At 42.0% G+C, this 21,157-nt stretch overlaps 2 protein-coding genes across 5 annotated transcripts in view; one reads left to right on the forward strand and one right to left on the reverse strand.

Moving 5' to 3' along the window:
* The window catches only part of plxnc1 (plexin C1), a 33,946-nt gene extending 23,963 nt beyond the window's left edge, over window positions 1–9,983 (forward strand). The window contains exons 24-31 of the mRNA XM_085436051.1: window positions 3,847–3,922; window positions 4,112–4,146; window positions 4,274–4,369; window positions 7,642–7,805; window positions 7,889–8,036; window positions 8,189–8,329; window positions 8,411–8,485; window positions 9,729–9,983. Of these exons, the coding sequence (XP_085292177.1) occupies window positions 3,847–3,922; window positions 4,112–4,146; window positions 4,274–4,369; window positions 7,642–7,805; window positions 7,889–8,036; window positions 8,189–8,329; window positions 8,411–8,485; window positions 9,729–9,833 (840 nt within the window). The 3' untranslated portion in view covers window positions 9,834–9,983. The remainder of the gene's footprint in view (window positions 1–3,846; window positions 3,923–4,111; window positions 4,147–4,273; window positions 4,370–7,641; window positions 7,806–7,888; window positions 8,037–8,188; window positions 8,330–8,410; window positions 8,486–9,728) is intronic.
* A 258-nt stretch (window positions 9,984–10,241) lies between these two features.
* On the reverse strand, window positions 10,242–20,244 carry cep83 (centrosomal protein 83). Of its 4 annotated transcripts, none has more exons than XM_085436055.1 (16): window positions 20,112–20,244; window positions 18,961–19,167; window positions 18,627–18,777; window positions 18,359–18,451; window positions 17,313–17,444; window positions 16,957–17,208; window positions 16,734–16,844; window positions 15,934–16,048; window positions 15,547–15,691; window positions 14,434–14,583; window positions 14,071–14,146; window positions 13,792–13,949; window positions 13,219–13,348; window positions 11,802–11,905; window positions 11,145–11,334; window positions 10,242–10,488 (listed from the first exon to the last, which is right to left on the reverse strand). In XM_085436055.1, exons 2-16 carry the CDS (start codon window positions 19,158–19,160, stop codon window positions 10,354–10,356), a joined length of 2,142 nt encoding a protein of 713 aa, XP_085292181.1. In that variant the 5' UTR covers window positions 19,161–19,167; window positions 20,112–20,244; the 3' UTR covers window positions 10,242–10,353. The 4 variants fall into 4 exon arrangements, with proteins under 4 accessions (XP_085292181.1, XP_085292178.1, XP_085292180.1 ...); XM_085436052.1 differs by having other exon boundaries at window positions 16,713–16,844; XM_085436054.1 differs by lacking the exon at window positions 20,112–20,244 and adding an exon at window positions 19,910–20,028 and having other exon boundaries at window positions 16,713–16,844.
* Between the last annotated feature and the right edge of the window lie 913 nt (window positions 20,245–21,157).

Here is a 21,157-nt window from a genome sequence, read left to right on the forward strand (position 1 = left end):
TTACTCCAACATCATCCTAGTGCAAAGACAAGTGGAAGCAGACAAAAACAACTAGCACGCATGCTACAAACTTTACCAGAGTCAGCCTTTAGCACATGATTCTCCTTACGGGGACCTGATATGTTTAATATGCTGCTGAGAATATAGCCCAGAAGAAGCGTATAGTATAGCTTTTATTTTGGAAAGAGCCATTTCTCTGTAAAAACCTCTATTTTCCAAAGATGAGTGATTTCTCGATCAGATAGATTAATTTTTTTATTTTGTTGTTTCAGCAACATTACATTTAAAAACTGTACTTTTGAGTTAAAATATATATTTATCATTTTAATAAATGATAAATTAAAAAGGCATGAACATTTTTTGTATCGAAAAAATATCGAACCGTGACACCAAAGTATCGAACCGAACCGTGAATTTTGTGTATCGTTGCACCCCATATATATTTATATATTGTCTATATGTCAGGTTGGGTCTTAGACTCAACCTCTCTGGGTACATCTCAGGCCCTCTAAAGTACGGAGGCCTATCTCCCCTCACCACACTCCCTGCCGGTGGCTGATGCCCTCAGACGTTGGTGTGTTGGTGGTCCTTGTCATCTGGGGCTGGGCGCTCATGTATGTACCGGCTCACTCCTGGTGGCCGATTGGCGGGGCCGGGCGCCTGTGGCCCGGCTGGGCTCCTTCCGGGGGGTGGGATGCCCTCAGGCCTCTGGGCCTGAAGCTCGGTCTTCTCTGGCACAACTGGCTGCCGGCAGAGCCCGCGGGCACGCCACTGCAACCCCCTCTGGCCTCTGCTCCGTAGCTGCTGGGTGACCTCTCGTTTGGGGCTCTACTCAGCTCTTCCCAGGAGGGTGGCACGGTTCCCCCCCTTTTGGTGGTCTCCTCGGGTCCTTGTACTCTGGGGCCTCTGGATATCTGGGGCCTGGATCTGCTTCATACCCTGGTGGACGGGGCTATGGCTCCCCACACTCCCTAGCAGATCGTTACATGGAGAAACCTTTGGAATGCAAGCATGCTGATCCACACAGGTATGCACACAGGTGTACACACGGGTGTTCACAGACGCGGACTACACCTTTCTTGGCTGCTGCCTCAAAGCACATTGTGCGCTGTCAATCTTGCGTGCTGCACAATATCGTTTAATATTTAGTATCTACTGTTATCTACTGCTAGCTAGTTTATTGTGATGGTGCTGTTTTTTATTATGTTTCTCTTTGTTGTTTGCTTTCTCTTCTGTTTTTTTTCTCCATACAGGTGATCCAGGTGTTTTGTTTGTTTTTCTTTCTTCCCCCTTTCTCACCGTCTCTTCTCCCCTTTGGTTTTCTTTCTCTCCCTCTCTTTCTTTCATTCTTTCTCCCTGTCCTATCCCCCAGTCATGTCTGTCCTGTTTGTAGCAACCGAAAATAAAATCAATTCATAATTATAATAAAGGTCAATCAAATGGACCAATATGGCAAGGCCATGATGATCCACTTGGTAAAATAAATCCGCTTGGCATCTTTCTTGGCCTTAAGACAACAATTCTGATGGCTAAAGATCCAAACGGGACACAAAAAAAAGAAAAAAAAAAGAAAAAGAAAATAAGTAATCAGTCTTGGTATCCGGGAGGGGCTCAGAGTAGAGCAGCTGCTCCTCCGCATCGAAAGGAGCCAGCTGAGGTGGTTCGGGCATCTGACAAGGATGCCTCCTGGGCGCCTCCTGAGTGAGGCGTTCCGGGCATGTCCCACCGGGATGAGGCCCCGGGGCAGACCCAGGACACGCTGGAGAGATTATGTGTCTCGGCTGGCCTGGGAACGCCTTGGTGTTCCCCCGGATAAGCTAGAGGAGGTGGCTGGGGAGAGGGAGGTCTGGGCTTCTCTGCTTAGGCTGCTGCCCCCGCGTCCCAGCCCCGGATAAAGCGGAAGAGGATGGATGGAATAAGTAATCAGTAAAGTAACGGGATTACTTTTGGGGAGAAGTAATCAGTAATTAGTTACTAATTACTTTTTTCAAGTAACTTAACCAACCCTGACTTTTGGGTTGCTTTGGCTGTACGTTTTGGGTCATTGTCCATCTGTATTATGAAACACCCTCAATATGACTGCTTTTAGCTGGATTTGAGCAGACAGTATGTCACTGAACACCTCAGAATTCATTCAGCTGCTTCTGTCCTGCGTCAGATCATCAATAAACACTGGTGTCCCAGTCCCACTGGCAGCCATGCACACTCAAACCATCCCACTGCCCCCGCCATGTTTTACAGATGATGTGGTATGCTTGAATCATGAGCTGTTCCACGCCTTCTCCATACATTTTCTTGCTATGATTCTGGTTGAGGTTGATCTTGGTTTCATCTGTCTAAAGAATGTTTTTCCAGACCTGTGCTGGCTTTTTTAGATGTTTGTTTTTTGTTGTTTTTTTAGCAAAGTCCAATTTATTCTTTCTCTTCTTGAGGCTTATGAGTGCCTTGCACCTTGCAGTGAACCATCTGTATTTACTTTCATTTTAAAGATGGCTTGTGTCACCTGCATCTAGAGCTCCTTTGACCACACGTTGTCTGTTCACAACAAAATCTTCCAAATGCAAACACCACTCCTCAAATCAACTCCAGTCCTTTTATCTGCTTAATTTATAATGACACGATGAAGGAATTGCCCACATCTGCCCACGAAATAGGCTTTGAATCATTTGTCCAATTACTTTTGATCCTTTTAAAAAGAGGGTGGCATGTGTTAATTAGCTGAAACTCCTAAACTCTTCATCCAATTTGAAAGTGGACCCTCAAATCAAATCAGAGAGTCTGCACATGATGTCGATGTCCATTATATAACTATAGTATAATAATTATTCCAATTATAATTGGAATAATTATTATAATATAATTATATAATAATAATAATATTAATAATATAATGTCATATTATATAATTATAACTATCATTGCAATATATTTCATATTTGGACATAATTTTCAACATGATCCAGGAAGTGGCTATAGAGCTGCACACACTGGTACTGAAAACTCATCACAGGTGCAGTTTGTTTGTTTGGTTTTTTTTGGGGGGGGGGGGTTAGATGACAGATTTCAGTGCCACTGCTTCTGTGCTGAAACCTGGCACTCTCTTGTTTTGAGTCTTTATCCCAAATTTACTAACCTTCCATTTACATTTGCTGTTAAGTTGGACTTTTATTTTGACAACACCAGAAAAGACAAGCTTAATTTGAGCCAAGAGAGGCAGAGAAACAAAGGAAATGGGAAATTCTATCTCACTTTCTCATTACAGCTAATAAGATCAGTAGAGGGGTTTTTTTAACATAAAGGGAAGAAGTCTAGCAGAGGAAGAGTGGTTTTTGATGGTTTCATAATGTTTTTAATGGATCATGGAGTCTGTTTGTGTGACGTCTCTATCAATTATCAGTACCATCACTGTGTGGAAAGAGAGATTGATGCAGAAGCTGGATTTGGAGTCTGGTGCTGGACAATTTACAAAGCAATAATACAACTTAAATAACTCTCTCACACATATAATGAAGAAAGAAAGAAAGAAAGAAACAATTTTCAAGTGTGGGGTAACAAGCAACTAGTACAGACCCAGATATCTGGTGGGTGGTTGTGGTTTTGCACGCAGGTAATGAAGAAAATAAAAACTGAAAACACATTAAACACAGATTCTATGACCTCTGCAGGGCAGTTTTAGAAATTCCATTTTGTTTATATAATGCAAAACAATCTTGTAAAGATCATTTATATTGTGGGGTAAAGACCCCAAAATATACAAAATGCAAGGCTTCTTATTCCATAGCAGTTGTTCCATTTAAATTTTAGAAAAAGTACTGTATAAAAATGAACCAGTTTGTCTTCCTGTAGGCTAATGATGGCGGGACAATCAAAGTGCTCTCTAAGAAAACTCATCCTCCTCTGAGCCCACAAGGAAGTGTGAAAGGTAAGAAATACTGAATGCATCAAACTAAAAATTCCACATATGTCTTCATATTTCAAACAAGAGCATTTAATTAAATCCATAAAATTTGTATGTATTAGTCATATGTATATATATACACACATATGACTAAATAAAATGACTAAATAATTGCTGTTGATCGCTCTCTGATATTTATATTTTCTCATCCAGATGACGAGAATTTCTCGGGAAAATACTTCCATTTGGTAAGAGACAACTTGTGTTATTTTTTGCAATACTGATTCATAAAAAATAATAATTTGGATCACTAATGCTTGGATTCAGATTATAGAACACATGTTGTCTAATCTGTCGGCTGGTGTCTTCATCCAGATCGATCCTGATGTAGATGAAGATCAAACAAAGAACCCAGAGAGGAAGAAGTTAAAGCTAAAGGAAGTACACCTCACCAAGCTGCTCTCTACCAAGGCAAGAGAAACTAGTTACAGCGCTACAGTATGCTTACACAAACAGCCACTAATACAGAACTGATACCAGAATCTCTCTCACAAGGTTACTCATAACCATGTGAGACATGGTTACATGGTTAACCTGGCTACTTTTAGTAACCTTCCCTTTTAACTGTCAGGAAAAATGGTTCTGATGAGAGAAGGTACACAAATGAAACACAAACTAAACAGGAGACTAGCAAAACTTGCTTGTGCCAAAACCAAACGTCCAAAGTCTCTAACTACCATGAGATGTGCAGATTTGAAGAACTCATTTAAAAAGCTTGAAAAAAACAAACAAACAACCTTTCTTCAAAGGAGGGTTGTTTTCTCACCTACTTATTTCTTCTGGGAGATCTGACAGTCATGTTTGTGGACTTTTCATTTGGATGTTCAAAAGCCCAAACACAGAATTTACTTGGAGCAACTCTAAATGGTACTCTGTAGTTTGCACAGCCCCCACATGCATGACTGACAACATGCTCCTGATTAGATGATCAGTGGTGTCCTGTGGGATCTCCTGAGGTCTGAGGTGCAACCTGGTGGTAAACTATTGGGTTTAGGTCAAATGAGCATGGGGAGGTAGTCAATGGTATCAATTCCTTCTTCCTCTAGGACAGGGGTGTTCAACTCCAGGACTCAAAGGCCTAAATCCCTGCAGGTTTTAGATGTGTCCTTGATTCAACACAGCTGATTTAAATGGCTAAATTACCTTCTGAACATGTGTTGAAGTTCTCCAGAGGCCTGGTAATGAACTAATCATTTGATTCAGGTGTGCTGACCTAGGGTGAGATCTAAAACCTGCATGACACTGGCCTTTGAGGCCTGGGGTTGGACACCCCTGCTCTAGGAACTACCGACATACTCTCCCCACAGGCCAGGCATTGTCTTGTACCAGGAGGAACCCAGGACCCACTTCACCAGCATTGGTTGACAGTGACTCCAAGGATTTCTTCTCAGTACCTAATGGCAGTCAGGGTCCTGCTGGATAACCTGTAGAGGTCTCCATGTCCCTTATGGAAATACCACCCCAGGCCATCAATGACCCACAACCAAACTGGTCATACTGAACAATGTTACAGGCAGCATAACGTTCTTCACGGTTTCTCCAGATTCTCTCGTGTCTGTCAAATGTGCTCAGAGTGAACCTGCTCTCATCTGTGAAAAGCACAGGGTGCCAGTGGTTGTACTCTTTAGCAAATGGCACTCGGGCACTAGGGTGAGGAGTAGTGAGCACAGGGCTAGAGGATATTAGGCCCTGAAGTCTGTTTGATTAGAACCTTCTATAGCCCTGTCCAGCTCTCCTAGAGTAACTGTCCGTCTCCAGGAATCTCCTCTAGCTAGACCTGGGGCTTAGAGTACGCTTGGGGAGTGTGATTGTGTGTATAGTGTCTCTTTGTGTCTGTCTCCACGTTGGGTGAGTGTTGAGTAATTGCATATGCTCTCGCATGAGGGTGGGAATGGATGCCTGTAAGTCTGTGTCTATATGTCAGGTTGGGTATCAGATGCCACCTCTCTAGGGACATCTCAGGCCCTCCAAGGTATGGAGGTCTATCTCCCCCACCACTTCCCCTGCCATTGGCAGACGCCCTCAGACATCGGTGCGTTGGTGGTTCTTTGTGTCTGGGGATGGGCACCCAGGTACACACCGGCTCACTCCTTGGTGGCTGCTTGTCGGGGCCTGGAGCCTGGGGCTCGCTCGGGCCACTTCGGGGGTGGGGTTCCCTCAGCCTCTCAGCCTGGGGCTCGGTCACTCTGGCACAGCTGGCTGCTGGCGGAGCTCACGGGCACGTCACTGCAACCCCCCCTGGCTTCTGCTCCGCGGCTGCTGAGTGACCCCTCATCTGGGACTCTCCTCAGCTCTTTCTGGGACAGTGGTGCGGCTGCCCCTCTGTTGGTCTTCCTTGGTCTCTTGTGTTCTGAGGGCCTCTGGATGTCTGGAGTTTTGATCTCCTGCTTCATGCCCTGGAGGACGGGGCTGTGGCCCCCCCACACCCTCTAGCAGATCATTACATGAAGGAACCTTTTAAAAAAACAAGCGTGTCCATGCTCACAGGTGTACACATGGGTGCTCACACACACAAACTACACCCTTTTTGGCTCCTACCTCAAAGCACACTGTGCGCTGTCAATATTACGTGCTGCACAATAATGTTTAATATTTAGTATTTACCGTTATATTCCCATATATCATCGTGATGTTGTTTATTATGTTGCTCTTTTTTTTCTTCTGCTTGTTTTCTCTTTTTTCTTTTTTAACAGGTGATCCAGATGATTGATATTTGTATTTTTTGTCTGCTTATTTTGTTGGTTTTTGTTTTTTGCCCTTTATGCCCGTCCCTCTTCCCTGCAGTTTTTCTTTCCCTCCTTCTTTCTCCCCTTTCTTTTCCCCAGTCAAATCTGTCCCATATTTAGCAAGTGAAAATAAAACAAAATAAACAATAAAAGGTATATCAAATAGACCATTACGGTAAGGCTGGGATGGTCTATTTGGTAAAGTAAATCCGTTGGGCATCTTTCTTCGCCTTTAGACAATAATTCTGAAAGCAAAAGAGCCAAACGGGACAGGCAAAAACAAAAAAAACAAAAGAAAAAGTAATCTCCTCTACTTTCTTGAAACTGTGCTGGGAGCTGGGAGACACTGCAAACTTTCAGGCAATGGCACGTATTGATGTTCCATCCTGGAGGAGCTGGACTACCTGTGCAACCTCTGTAGGGTCCAGGTATCGCTTCATGGTGCCAGTAGTAACAGTGACACTAGCCAAAACTAGTGAAAAAACTAGGAAAGATGAAATGGGGGACATGCCAGTGGTCAGAGAGTACACTGTTTTAAAAAGTGTACCTTTGATCTTTTTTGCAAGCAGTGTATTTGGGAACCATACCCCAAAAAACAAAAAATAAAAAACAACAAAAAAAAAACGAGATTAATACTGATAAAGGTTATTTACTCTCTCTGAAAATTCCCAGATAAGACCTGAATGATATGATTTTAAAATGTGTTCAGCGGGTTGATTACTGGCTGCAGCCAAATACCTGTCATAGTAAATATGCAGTCTTTCTAACAGAGAGCAGAATCGCCTCTTCTTGTCATTATACCCTCGGACACAGGTCTCCTGACTCTAGGAGGAACTTTATCAAATTGGTTTTCTATCTTAAAATGTAGTAAAACTAACTGAGATGAATGAACAGAAACCAGCTCATTGCATGCTGCTTGTGAAGAAGCTGAGAATGACACTACATTCTCTCTCTTAGGTGGCAGTGCATTCATTTGTGGAGAAACTCTTCAGGTCCATCTGGGGCCTGACACTCAGCAGATCTCCGTTCGCTGTCAAGTACTTCTTTGACTTCTTGGACACTCAGGCGGAAAACATGAAGATCACTGACCCAGATGTCCTGCACATCTGGAAGACCAACAGGTACACGAAATATAAACATCAAAGAGCACTGGCCATAAGCAAATGTCTTAAGATGTTTCATGTTCTCATGTCCTTATCACCAGTTTGCCGCTGCGCTTCTGGATCAACATTCTGAAAAACCCTCAGTTTGTTTTTGACATGGAGAAGACGCCACATATGGACGGCTGCCTGTCCGTCATTGCTCAGGCCTTCATGGACTCCTTTTCTCTGAGTGAGATGCAGCTGGGGAAGGTAAGTACAGCACCGATCTTATCCCTAATTACTATTGCTAAACAAAAGGGTGGGTTTCATTTCGTTATGGAGAAAGCAGTCACACATCTGCAGTTTATTATTTGAGTTTTGCATCTTGCCACATATAATGCTTGATTTTTGCTCCATTTCAGTACGCGCCTACCAACAAGCTCCTCTATGCCAAAGACATTCCCAAGTTTAAACAGGAAGTGAAGATGTACTACAAACAGATAAGAGACCAGTCACCAGTCACGCCCGCAGAATTCAAGGATTTCCTGCACGAAGAGTCAAAGGTGAATCCATTTAGCGCTGATGCAGGAAAATCAAGGGTTTTGGAAATCCCAGCAGTGAACTAAAAGCTGTTTTCTTTTCAGAAACACGAAAATGAATTCAATGAAGCAGCAGCGCTCAAAGAACTCTACAAATTCATAGAGCGATACTTCACAGAGGTCAGTTCTTTTCTTTTCCATCTCTAAAACAGCTTCAACTGCCAGTTTTATGAGGTGAACAGATTAAGAGTAACAAATTTCAGTTTGGCCTTGGTTGAGAAGTCTATGTCCTTCAAAAAGAAAACAACAGACATGAACCACACTTAATTTCGAGGAAACACAACCCAGATGAGTGCTCGGTGGATACAAATCACTAGACCGGAGTCAACAAATCAGTGGTACATACAGACAGATGAGAAAACCCAAACTCTTCTCACATTTATAAAGAATAGAAGGAGGAGAGGAGATTATGATATTCATTGGTCAGAAAAATGAAGGGAACACTCGGTTATCACTATATAACCCAGTTAAACTCCAGCGATATAAACAACTGTATATCTATTTTACCAGCTTTCGTGTAAATGAAAGTGAGGTGTACTTGTGATGCAACCCGACCGCTAAAAAGGAAGAGTTTTCTAGGTGGTGGCCTCTGACCGTTTCTCTCTTCTTATCCCTCCTGACTGATTTTTCTCTAGTTCTGCTTTTTGCTTGTGTCACTATTGGTAGCTTCACAGCGTAGGTTTGCCATTTGCCCCATCAGTCAGAGGGGAACCAGTGGCCGTTCTGGTGTTCTCTGGCAAATGTCAATCAAACTGCACAGAGCTAGATGGGAGCACAGTTCCCACTAAGGCTAGGGTCACACTACAGAAAACAGTGGTTACAACAAAAATTGGTCACGGCTTAAATTAAAAAATAAAAAAAATAAAAAAGGGGGGGATAAATGGCAATATGTTATCAAAATACTCTGATCACTGCAAAATGTTAGAAATAACTGAACCGGTCCTCCATAACTCACATCTTATTTGCTTTCCCTTGGACTAAGATGTTGACATTGGTGACTTCACTTGTGAAACCTTGTGACACACAAGGCTGCACCTGCAGAGGAAATGTGTTCAGGCCTGACTTTATCGGGTTATTTCCTGTTCTTGGGTGCAGAGCAGCACTTTTTAAAAACAGATTTCGTTTACTGTTAAAGCTTCAGGCCATTTTAAGAGACCTCAAAGCCTTCTTGAAAAAACATTCCAGAGGCACGGGACTAACAAGCTAAATTGTTCCTAATTTTGTGCCCTGAAATATTTTACAGTTAAAGGCTTATTAAGACAAGTTTTTTGTACACCAGCTTTTTATACTGAGGTTTAAATGACACTTTAAACACTGCATTTTCTAAGGTGTCTTTGTCCCCTTTCGTCTGGCTTTTTTACAGATCAAGCAGAAACTGGACGAGAACGGAGTCCCTGCTGAGCTGAAGGAGCAGCTACAACATGTAAAGCAATCATTTGATGGACTGAAAAGCTGCTCCTGGAGTTGAACCATCTGTCTTTTCTCTAATAGGAATAAGCTGTGAATATCAAGCAAGGGAGTGAACCTCACAGAGGATGTTTCGTTTACCGAAAGCTTTTTGTATCTGATGGACTTTCACTTTCTTCACCAGCGGAGTAATTGTTGTTAAAACTCATGAACCCAAATGCACAATGATTCCAGCCAAAGACATGTCAGGCACAAGGTTAATGTACAAATATTTTAATACAGTTCAAGTCTGTATCATCATTGTGCAACGTAGTCCGTAGTGTCATCTGTATGACTCCTCTGTATTTTTTCCCCCAACACAATGGCTTTATAACAAATGTAAACAAGTTTCTTATTACAAAATCCAGCCCTGAGGATATCATGTGAAAAAGTGCCAAGGTATCACATTTTAGACATATAAAATGTGGAATTCTTCCAATAAATGTTTTATTTTTATACAAACACAGTCCGCTTGATTTGAAAGCAGGATGTCATCTCAAACTGTGCTCGTACTTGAAGCCCCATGGGAAGTAGAAACAGTGTCAGAGTTCAGGCTGGGGTGTGGTGCTCCGATCTCTTTGTACCAGAGAGCCCAGTTCCTCCAACTGCTGCTGCTGGGCACTTTCCAGATTCTCCAGCCTCTGACGCAACAGAGAGAATTGAGAACCATGATCTTCCTGAGAGGAGAAAAGGATGCGGGGAGGCAAAGAAAGAGATGCAAGGAGAAGTTATAACATTATAGAGACTGCTAAATGAACTCTGCAACATAGAGTCAACTGAACACAGCTGAAGCGCCAACAATTCCGATCCTGTGTGATCGCAGAGTGCAAGCAGCAGTGTGTTTCAGGAGAACAAGCACTAGACTCTTCATTAGGTGCTCTGTCTGCAGTTTTAAAGTGAATCCTAAAATCCACCATGAGCCAGAAAAGCATAAAGTCGAGTTAATATGAGCGTTCTCATCACAATGTGTTAGTAGCCTGCCAGTGCACTCTCTATGGCCTGTCAGTGTAAATTGACATAGTGCTTTACTACTCTGACCACTCATTGCACTTTTCATCCAATCACATATATGTTCATCAACCCTTATATACCTATAGTGGACACGGACAACCTAACGAGCCACAGCTGCCTCAGAAAGAGCGGATAAACAGGCCATTATAATAATCCGTAGTACTGGGCAACAGTCTGAAGCCACAGCAACAGTTCCACAGGCTTTCTGAAGCTCTTTCAAACTTTCAAAGAAATGTTGGTTAAGCCGTTTAATACTGAGCTTTGAATCATTCAAGCAAAAAAAGGAATCTAACCAAAGAGATGAAGTGTACAAGACACTCACTGGGTTGTTACCAAACTGTCCCTCAGACCCGAGGAAGACGAAGGGGGCCTGTGAAGAGGTCAGGAACGCAGGGCCTGCACTGAAGGGGCCCTGACCGCCAAGCAGGAGGCGCCGAAACTCATTGTGACGCCTCTGCAGCTCCTTCAGCCGTTTGTTCACTTGAGCTTGCTCCTGTGAGAACAATAAACGCCTGCACACGAGAGAAAAGAGCATACTGACATCGAGCCCCCGTAAAGTCAGTGTGGCTTCATCATTCAAGGCCAAAAAGTAAAAAAATCCATATTGTGAGCCATTTCCTAATGAAACAGTAGAGTGCGGTGTCTCAAAAGTTGATTTGAACACATCATCTTGTACTAATAAGAAATCTGAAATGATTCTGTGTTCTCCAAATTGGCAAACACTGAGCCATCCGACTTCAAACTCGGCAGATGCATTGCTGGCGAACTGAGCAAATGCGGTTTTGGCTAAAAGCTAAGTTGTCAAGTGACTCCTCTGGTGTTATACACTGGCTTTTTGTGTTTGTAGTTTTATTGAAAACTGCTCCTCCAATCTAATAGGGCCACTGTTACAGAAATCATCTTGTCAAAAATAAAAACAAAGCAACCCGAGTTACACTCTCCAGGCTGCACAGTTTTTAAAAAAGGCGATCACAATTACTTTTTAACTGCAGCAGCTTCCAGTTCCAGCTCCTCAATCTTGGCCTCCAGCAACTGGATTTTATCCTGCAGTCTCTTCTCTTTGTTCTCTGTCAGCGTTTTTCTCTAAACACACAAAGACACACAGACACAGACAGACACAGATAGATTAGCTGCTTTCTCTGTTAAAACTCCTAACAATGTTAAAGTGCAAACAAACATTAAAAGGTCCTCAAGTCTTCTTGTGAACATGTGTGTTAAAAATGTTTATTTATGACTGAAAAACAGCACAAAGAAATGTCTGAAAAAAAACAAAAAAAACGTTAAAAGCATATGGACCTATGCACATGCAACCCCTGGAAATCACCAGGGGTTGCATGTGCATTAATGACAGATTTTTGTGTTTTTCCTTTTGTTTTAAAGAACACAGATACAAAAAAATGGAATAATGATTTTTTTTCTTTCCTAACTTCAGGCATATTTTTTCTATTGGATTAAGTTGGTCTGCCTGCATCAACAGAAGCTTTACAACTGTTCATGCATCAATACAACTTGTGCAGCAAACCTACTTCCTATCTGTTAAATGACAAAAACCCTCAGCAGTACATTTACTGCTGAGGTAATGACGCCCACATGGTTACTTATATAGCACATGAGTGGGGAAATGTGGTTTACAAGTTTCATCTGAATAACACTGGGGAGAAAAAAAGTTTCATCGGCCTCACCTCCTTGGCTAACACAGATTCACTGCTTTCGTCCAGTCATCCATGAATTACATCACGTAATTCAGCTTTTTTTCTTTTTTAATCAGTTCTGTCACAAACATCAATTCCCTTTTTTTTCACATTTGTTTTTCACTTCTTTTGTTGCATATTTTCTGTTTCCAAAAGGCACACTTCTTTCACTTTTCTGTTCTGATGCTTTGACATCTACCAGTTAACTAAAAGTTTTCCTTCCTTATAGTTTTGCTGACACATGCTCGAAATTTCAGACACAGCAGACTGAACAGCCAACCGATTACTTTCTTGCAGGAACTATATGAGCATTTTTCATGTTACGACAGACAGTTTTCTAGCTCGGCCCGTGCTTCCTTTAACACAGCCAGGTGCAGAAGCCTGTTAAAAACTGCAAACTCTGTTAGCTGTAGACTGTGTTGCTTATTCAGTTTTAGTACTGAAAATTAGAGGACAATTACATCAATTTGTGCTTCACTTGATAGGGGGGAAAAAATGGAGCATAAATTAATTTTTTTTTTTTACTTTTTGAATAATTTATAAAGCCAGAATTTTCAGCTGATAAACAAAAGAAATGTGTCATATCTGTGATGTGTTGTCAGTCTCAAGATTAGGAAAAAGCTTGAATGATTATAATCCACATGTGGTGATTTTACTGTTTTTGCCAGGGTGTGCCGTAAAAGGCAGGGAATGAAGAAGCGGTACCTTCTTTTGAGCCACCGCTGCCCTCTGCAGTTTGTCTTTGACCTGAGAATATTTCTGCTGCAGCTCAGCCTCTCGCTCCTGCAGCTTGTGCTTCTCCTCCAACCACTCGATACGACGCTCCTCCACCAACCTGCGGAAGGAACAGACAGAAAGAGGATGTGAAAGGAGCAAAAAGCCACTAAATTCATGTTAAAATGTTTTGAGTGGTCACTCAGACTTGAAAAGTGCCATATGAGAGTGAGTACATGTTAAACAAGGGTTGTCAAACATAAGGTCTGGGAGCCACACTAAGCCCGCCAAAGACTCCCATTAGTCGTCTTAGTTCTTTCTTACAATTTGAGAGCAGATAGTCGCACTGTAAGACTTTTCTTTATCGTGTAGAAAAACTGAAATGTATTGTTGCATACATTATAACAAACTACCTCAGGGATCAAATGTGTAGTAAAGAATTCTTTACACTGACAGAACGGGGTGTTTCACTGGTCGGTCCTCTTCAAAGTGGGCTATATGTGGCCTACCATGTAAAATGAGCTTGACATCCCTGTGTTAGACTGGGCAACTGTGCGGGTGTACCTCTCTGCCTCGTGCTGGCTCCTCTCTGCCTGTGCCCGGGCTGTCCTCAGCTCCTCCCTCACTCTGTCCAGTGTTTCTCTCAGTCGTCGGTTCGTCTCCATCATGTCACTTTCAGAGTGAGACAGCGCCTCCATCTGCACACCAAGTTCCTGGTTTTGCTGTTGTGTCAAACAAACAGTAATTATTACTGCAGGCATAAAAACTACCACTGTTTGTTTTGGGTTTTTTTGTTTGTTTAGTGTCCAAATAAGACTTTATGGTTGGTTGGTTGTGTCTTACTTGATGCAAATCAGCAATTTCTGCTTTCTGCCTCTCCAGCTCCTCAAGCTGTGAGCTCTGCTGCTGTACCTTAGTCCTATGAGATAAAATAAAAAAGGTATCAGACAAAAACAACATTTAAAAAAAGCAAGAAAAAAGTCTCCAGGTTCTACGCCTGACACATATTTTAGTAGCTGACCACAAAATAGGAATAGAAAGTGAAAGATGATAAAAAGAAAATCAAGATCAATCATAGAAAGTTCAACATGTCACAACCCCAGTTCTACTTTTATGCAAGTTTCAGATATCATACAGCTACTCCTCATGCCCCAGTTTTGCCCTCTTACTAATGTAACTGTGGTTGTCTTGCAACACAAACCTGACCTCAGGTTTTGCAGCTCTCTGCGTGCTGTCTCTTCACCCTGCTGGGTGCTGCGGAGTCGCTCCTCCCACTCCTCCTTCTGGGCTTGATCTGAGGCATCATGCAGCGCCCTCTGCTGTTCTAGTGCTGCAAGACGGTTCTCCAACTCTAACCTAGCAACATCAAATTGAAGAAAAGGGGTGAGATAGACTCTGTGCACCTTAGCATATGCTACTTTCGTTGGGGAAACTCCTGTATAGCGCCTTGTTTCCAGTGTGATATTCGCTCCTTGTTTGGTTTTCCAAAACAAGTCAACCAAATGGATGAATCAAGCGGCGATTTACATTTCACAACATGTCTTGGGCATTTACTGAATATATCTGTAGATGATGTACATCGACTTGTCGATATTTTCCCCCCGCACCTCAGAGGAAAAGAGAGAAAAGATTAAAAGGTTATATTTCTCAGTATTTGTTTACTTGCAATTTTGAAGGTAAGTCACAACATAACCTTTGTTAACCAGCAATCATTCATTTATTTTTTTCTGTGGCTTTTTTTCACAGTTTGTTGACATGGTGTGTAGGTCTGTACTTGACTAGCTGATATATACACATAACGGGGGAAACCTTTGACTATTGTTCACCTGTAGTTTGAATGCTGAGCATTTGCTTGTTTAAATCATAAGAACTGTCACTACACAGAGATGTGCTTCTGTATGTGAACAATGTGTCTTCTGATTTTGTAATGCAGGCTCTGCTTGTGTTGAGTGATGTAAACAACCAATCAATCTACTCTCTTCAAACATCAAAATTGATCATTTGATTTTTTTTTATGACACAGCAATGGTGAGTGTTCCCACCTTCTGCTCTTTGTAACTTAACGTAATCTTTCCGTTTTCGTGTTTTGGACATGATTTTGGAGTCCATCTTCCCAGTAGCAATTGACCGCAAAATAAAGCTACCGGAAATGTACAACCCTACATCCGGCCTTAAAACAGGAAGTTAGCATTTTCTCGTGCACAGAGATCAACAAACAAGGAAGCTTCAATAACTGATGGTGTAACATTGTTAACAGGTGGTTTCAAACTGCAAGAATACATCCAAATCACACATCGGACATATGAAGGCGACTCTCACTTTTCCTCATGCAGGGCTGCCATCTTACGGAACTCTTCCTCTCGAGCAGACTGCACCCTTCTGACCATCTCCCTCTCCTTTTCCACCAAGACTTCCTTGTGTCGTTCAACCGCTGCATTTAGCACCTCCACGTCTGCCTGCAGACCTGAGACAGAGTTACTGGGTTTGAGGGTGATAAAGGCTTTCCAGTCTTAGAGAATGAGTAGATTTATTTTCCATCAGAGCTCTTCTTTATCTCAGGAAAAAGAAACTATCCATATGGTTTTCAGACATTTACAATACAAAGTCAGGTTAAAGTGGGGTATGAAGACAGTTTTCTTGCATATTTCTGGCATGCTCTTTTACGTGAGAGAGCTGGATGAATGTGAAAAGAGAAGAGACCCATACCATCAATCTGTCCCTGCAGGGTGTCTCTCTCTCTCTCCACCTCCCCTTTAGAACGTGAACACTCCAGTTTGACGCTGGCTATTTCCAGCTTATGCGAATGCCTCAGGCTTTCAATCTGATGCACAAAAAACATGTCAGATAGCCCTTTATTTCCCCCCCAAAAAAACTTCTTAACACAAATGTAAATAGCGAGATATTACAACTGGGCTCATCAGGCACTCTTTTTGGCTGCAGTGGTTATTATTATATTTACATGCTTCCAGCTACCGTTTTTGCTCGATGACAGCTCGTACTTTTCGAGTCTCCTTTTTCTCCCTGCAGCACGGACTACACTGCCCATGAGGCTACATTCTTTAGGGCTACGCCTGTAACACTCTGCCTATTGCCTTCAAATTAAATAATTTTTCAAATAATTTTTTAAAATATTTCTTCAGGTCATTATGTAAGTAGGGGTGACATGGGCCACGAGATTGAGACACAGACATTAGAGCCTCCTAATGCGTGTTTTGTTTGGGTTTCCACCGGCGTGAAATTACCAAAAATAGAGAGGGCATAGCCTTATATATAAAACAGGAAAAGACCACCATGTAATCCATTTTTTTTAAATAAAGTAACTGTATTCTGAATACCACCCCTTTAAACAGTAATAAAGTAATTGTAACGGGATACAGTTACTCATATTTTGTATTTTAAATACGTAACGGCGCTACATGTATTCTGTTGCTCCCCAACACTGTCCATTGTCAGAGTTCAGGGTCAGAGACCAAAGAACAGTGTACCTGAGAGGTGAGAGAGCTGACCTCTCTCTCAGCTTTGTGCAGTCTCCCGGTGAGCTGGCTGTTCTGCTCATGGCACTGGTGAAGCTCGCTCTCCATACGCTCCAGCTGCAGACGCAACGACTGGCGCTCCGCCTGTCACATCAACCAATCAGATCCATCAGTTATGATGAACACAAATACTCCCAAAAAAGGAAATCTGATCACTCTGCAGCTATGTTTATTATAATGACATGAAATGAGCCACCTCCAGTGACTTCAGTGCAGCCTGAGACTCTGTCAGCTGTCTGATCTGGATGCGCTGGACATTCTCAGCCTGCTGACCCGAATTTTCCTTCTGGGCTCTAAGCTCGGCCACCTCTGCCTCCAACCCCTTCAGCCGTAGGTGGAGCTGAGCTTTCTCTCTCAGAAGGGCCTCTACTCGTTTCCCATCACGCAGCGCATCTGAACCTTGATACTGAGCCACCAGCTCCTCTCTGTCCTTCTCCAGACGGGAGACCTGATAGTACAATAATACAAGTTTAAGAACTTATTTATTTAGACGTGGGTGAGTCACAACAAATTAAAATCATGCCACCGCTCACTGCACACAAACCAGCCCACCTCCGCCTCATAGCGGATCTTCCTTTCCTCCAGCACACGAGCGTGTTCCTCTCTCTGATGGTCAAACTGGGACTTGAGAAATGTGTACTCATACCGCAGCTTGTTGTACTCAGACCTGTACTTCTCCGTCTCCTAGAAGAAAGAACATGGAAATTAGCTGCTCTTTCCTTTACTAGGGCTTTAAAGGACCTTTAAAACTCTTGTTGCTATGGACTTTATATGCACAGATTCAGTAGAAGTGTTAAATAGCCCAGCAATTTCATTTTTCACTATAACCCATTTATGGCCATTTAGTCACGTGCATTATCATCAACAAACTAAGAAAAATGATGTAAAAACAGTTCACATGAAATAGCATCTTGTTCCAGTACTTCCAATTATACTGATTCCCCCCCGAATGCAAAATCTCCCAAGTGAAGAAATACATTAGCATTCAGGGTTGTGGGTGGACATTGTGAAATAAAACAAAAATGTGATAATGTCATCATCAGGACTTAGGAAAAGAAAATCCCAATGCATTTACACCGGGCCGCTTAAAGCAACACTGGATGCTGTTGTTAAACTACAACATCCTGAATATGGACTACAAGCAGAGACATACTGCCTTGTGCAGTTTTAATGTCTTGCTTCATGCATGCTGTATATAAAGCCAACCCCAGTGTATGATTATGACTTCAGTTCAGTTCAGTTCATTTTTATTTCAAACATTTCAAACATGTGCCTTCACAATCATTACAAAATATCATTCCATTATTTGTTTGAAAAGGACTTGACTTTGACTTTATTGCAGATGCTGGACTGGAAATGAAATGGCTGTTACTTTCAGTTTAGCTTGGATCATTTATTCATTTTTTACTAACGTGACGCTTTTGAGTGCCTTAACAGATATATTAATTATAATAATGGCAGCTGAGACCTTTGAATGACATTTTTCAAGCTATAAAATAAATATATTTTTATGCCTTTCTTGTTTTCTCTTCTGAACATCTGGGGATTTTGCAAAGTTGTTTCTCTTTCATTTGCAAAAACTAATCAGAGTGCCTGACCTCCTCCAGCTTGTTGAATCGGTCTCTGACTGGAGCCTCCATCTCCTGCTGCACCTGAGCTCTGAGCAACTCCAGCCGCTGAGGGGTCATCACCTTTTAAACACATAAGCACACACACATTTTCATCCAGAAAGATTACGATGAGAAATAAATGTCACTTTATTTGGGTGTCTTTAATATTTAGGAATGTGCAAATCTTACAGGGAACAAAAGCAAGAACGTTAATCTTCACTATCTAAGACTTCCCCTGATCTTGGGGGTGGTGTACCTGCAGACGAAGCTCTTCCAGCTCCCTGGCTTTGTCCAGCAGCTCTCCACGCAGCTCGGCCAACAGCAGTTGCAGTTTCTCCTGCTCAGACTGTTTGTCACTCAGCAGGCGCTTCAGCTCAGCCTGTGCCCGTGTGTACTCATCCTGCAGGCTGCACAACGGACAAAGAAGAGAATAACCAAAATTTGCCCCTGACACATTTATTACAATCTTCTGTCCTCTCTAAAGTTTCCCCATTTTTAGCAGTGTTGGTAAGAAGATAGCATTTTTGTTTCCAAGTGATCCCTACACAGACATATAGTGTCATTAAGTATCAAATAAAATTTGTTTTCACCTGGTATGTTCCGCCTTTAATGTCTGGTAATTTTTCCTGTGGTTCTCACTCTTCATTCTCTCGTCGATCAGCATCTTCTGCAGCTCCATCTCTGCTCCCCCCAATCCAGTTGACAACCCCAGCATGGCTGCGGGCTTCCCCATCCCCGGTTCCAAGTTTGGCAGATGAGGAGCCGACTGACCAAGGGTGGAGGAGGTCATCTCACCTCTACAGGAAAGATCCCAAAACAAGAAGAGACAAAAATTAAATAAATAAATACATTTTTAAAAAGGTTGGGTAAACCAAGCAAAGGAACAGAGGTTTTCAAAAAATCTCTTCCTTTGTAATGGTAATAAAACTGCCTGCAGTGTAGTAAAGCCAGAGATGACTTGGTGGCTTTGTTGTCAGTTAGTAACCATGGTGGCTTTAAGAAGAACCTCCCCAGCTACTTATTAAAATCACAGCCTCTTAGCATTGAAAGCTCTGCATCTGTCTCAAGTGATTAGCTGGCTGCTGGCTCTGCTGCGGATACCAGGGGCCGTGATTGCCACTGCTACATCACTTCAGCCTCAAGCACCCCGACTAATCCTAAAATAATTTCAGACTATTGCCAGTTGGTCAGAAATTAAAGAAATGAAAATAGCAGAACCATGAACTCTGGTAGTTGGTGAAAGGTCTTCGAAATTAGCTCTGTACAAAACAGCTACAGCTAATATTACAAATTCTATTATTGAATTATATTTCAAAACATGTTCCCCTGACATTGTCCACCGTTTATTTTAAATATCGCGCCGCAAAACATGCTAACTAGCCGCCTAGCCGCTCCAGTGGGTCCGTTATCGGACACTTACTACTTCCGCCGTTTTCTTTTTATCTTCTGTGGAAAATACTGTGCTTCACTGCCCATGATTAACACTGGCATTCTAGCTACATTTCTAACGAAAACAGGCGTCACTGAAATCAATCTTACGCGGTTCTTTAAGCTGTTGTCTACAAGCTATCGTTGGTTGGCCATGTACCAATGGACAATGCTAGCTCTAACTTATTAACATGGGTAATAATAAGTAGACGTTCTTGCACATTTGTAGTTCTAGCGACGGAATAGAAACCCATAAAGTACCGTTACAGTATTTTCCCCAGATGTGAGAAGGTGGTTGCCGAACAGCACTTACCTCCCGAGTTTGAGACTTTTTTCTTACTTCCTTATTAGCTATTTGTTTTGCTAGCTGGCTAATCTGTAAACTACAAACTGTGGGGTCATGGGTAGTGTTTTCCAACGTATTTCTCGCGAGATTGAGTCCAACTTGCGCGACACTTCTTTCTAAAGGAATTATCATTAATCATGTTCCCTACCGTCTATTTACCGACATAAGCAAACATATTAAACATAGCATCGGAAATCTCTGCCTTTTAATGTATCCGTCTTTTATATACATTCTGAGGCACCAATATATATCTGTATTTTAATTTTATATTTAGAAACAAAGCTGGTGATAAAGGAGAAGCAGACGGGATACAACTCGTCAGCAGAAACCAGCAGCTTCAGGTTCATTATGAGTTCATTATGTTACTTCACAGTGATGGCTTGTTGCGTCCTTGTTTAAGCATTTGTCACAGTTTAGTGCAAAAGCTTTGAAACAAGCGTTCTTTTCCTGTCCAGCACGTCCAGCAGACAAAGGAACAGGACGAGAAACTAGCAAGAGATCAGAAGGAACACTCGCTTTTTGTTGTAAACAGTTATAAATAGTTGCAAATATATTAATAAACTTTCATTATTTAATTATTGAAAAACATCTACCTTTTGTGTGCTTTTTTTTCCTATATTGCCAAATGTATATAATGACAACTATTTATTTAGCTCTGTTTGCGGCATAGTTTTTTAAGTCTAGTTCCCAAATCGTTTAATAGTAAATTATTTTAATTTTCATTTGTATGTTTTATTGAGTGGTTTTATGTCTGTATTGGCAGTGAACATTTATTGTACTTTCTAAGTGGCTTCAAAATCCCTCGGTCAATCTGGGCGCGGTCAATCACTGCGACGCGCTGTTGTACTTATATTTTAAAAGATCAACTAAATAAACTTGTCTGATTTCACACGCACGTCTGCCGTTGCGAAAACTGTATATCTGACTCCAAAATCAGGGACAAAATGGCTGGAAAATGGATTTCAACCTTCCCCGGTTAAACTGGTACAGTGGGTGATACTTCAGTTCTTCCA

This window comes from Copadichromis virginalis, linkage group LG17 (genome assembly GCF_057382275.1).
Source record: "Copadichromis virginalis isolate Kocher_CV1m ecotype Utaka linkage group LG17, C_Virginalis_male_GT1.1, whole genome shotgun sequence".
NCBI classification, from domain to species: Eukaryota; Metazoa; Chordata; class Actinopteri; order Cichliformes; family Cichlidae; genus Copadichromis; species Copadichromis virginalis.

Excerpts from the sequence above, each read along its gene's own strand:
- cep83 (XM_085436052.1), bottom strand. The coding sequence starts at position 19,160 with ATGACCTCCTCCACCCTTGGTCAGTCGGCTCCTCATCTGCCAAACTTG. Across the intron at positions 18,778-18,960 it reads TTAAAGGCGGAACATACCAG|CCTGCAGGATGAGTACACAC; the intron begins GTGAAAACAAAT and ends TCCGTTGTGCAG. Across the intron at positions 16,049-16,712 it reads TCAGCTCTCTCACCTCTCAG|ATTGAAAGCCTGAGGCATTC; the intron begins GTACACTGTTCT and ends TTTGTGCATCAG.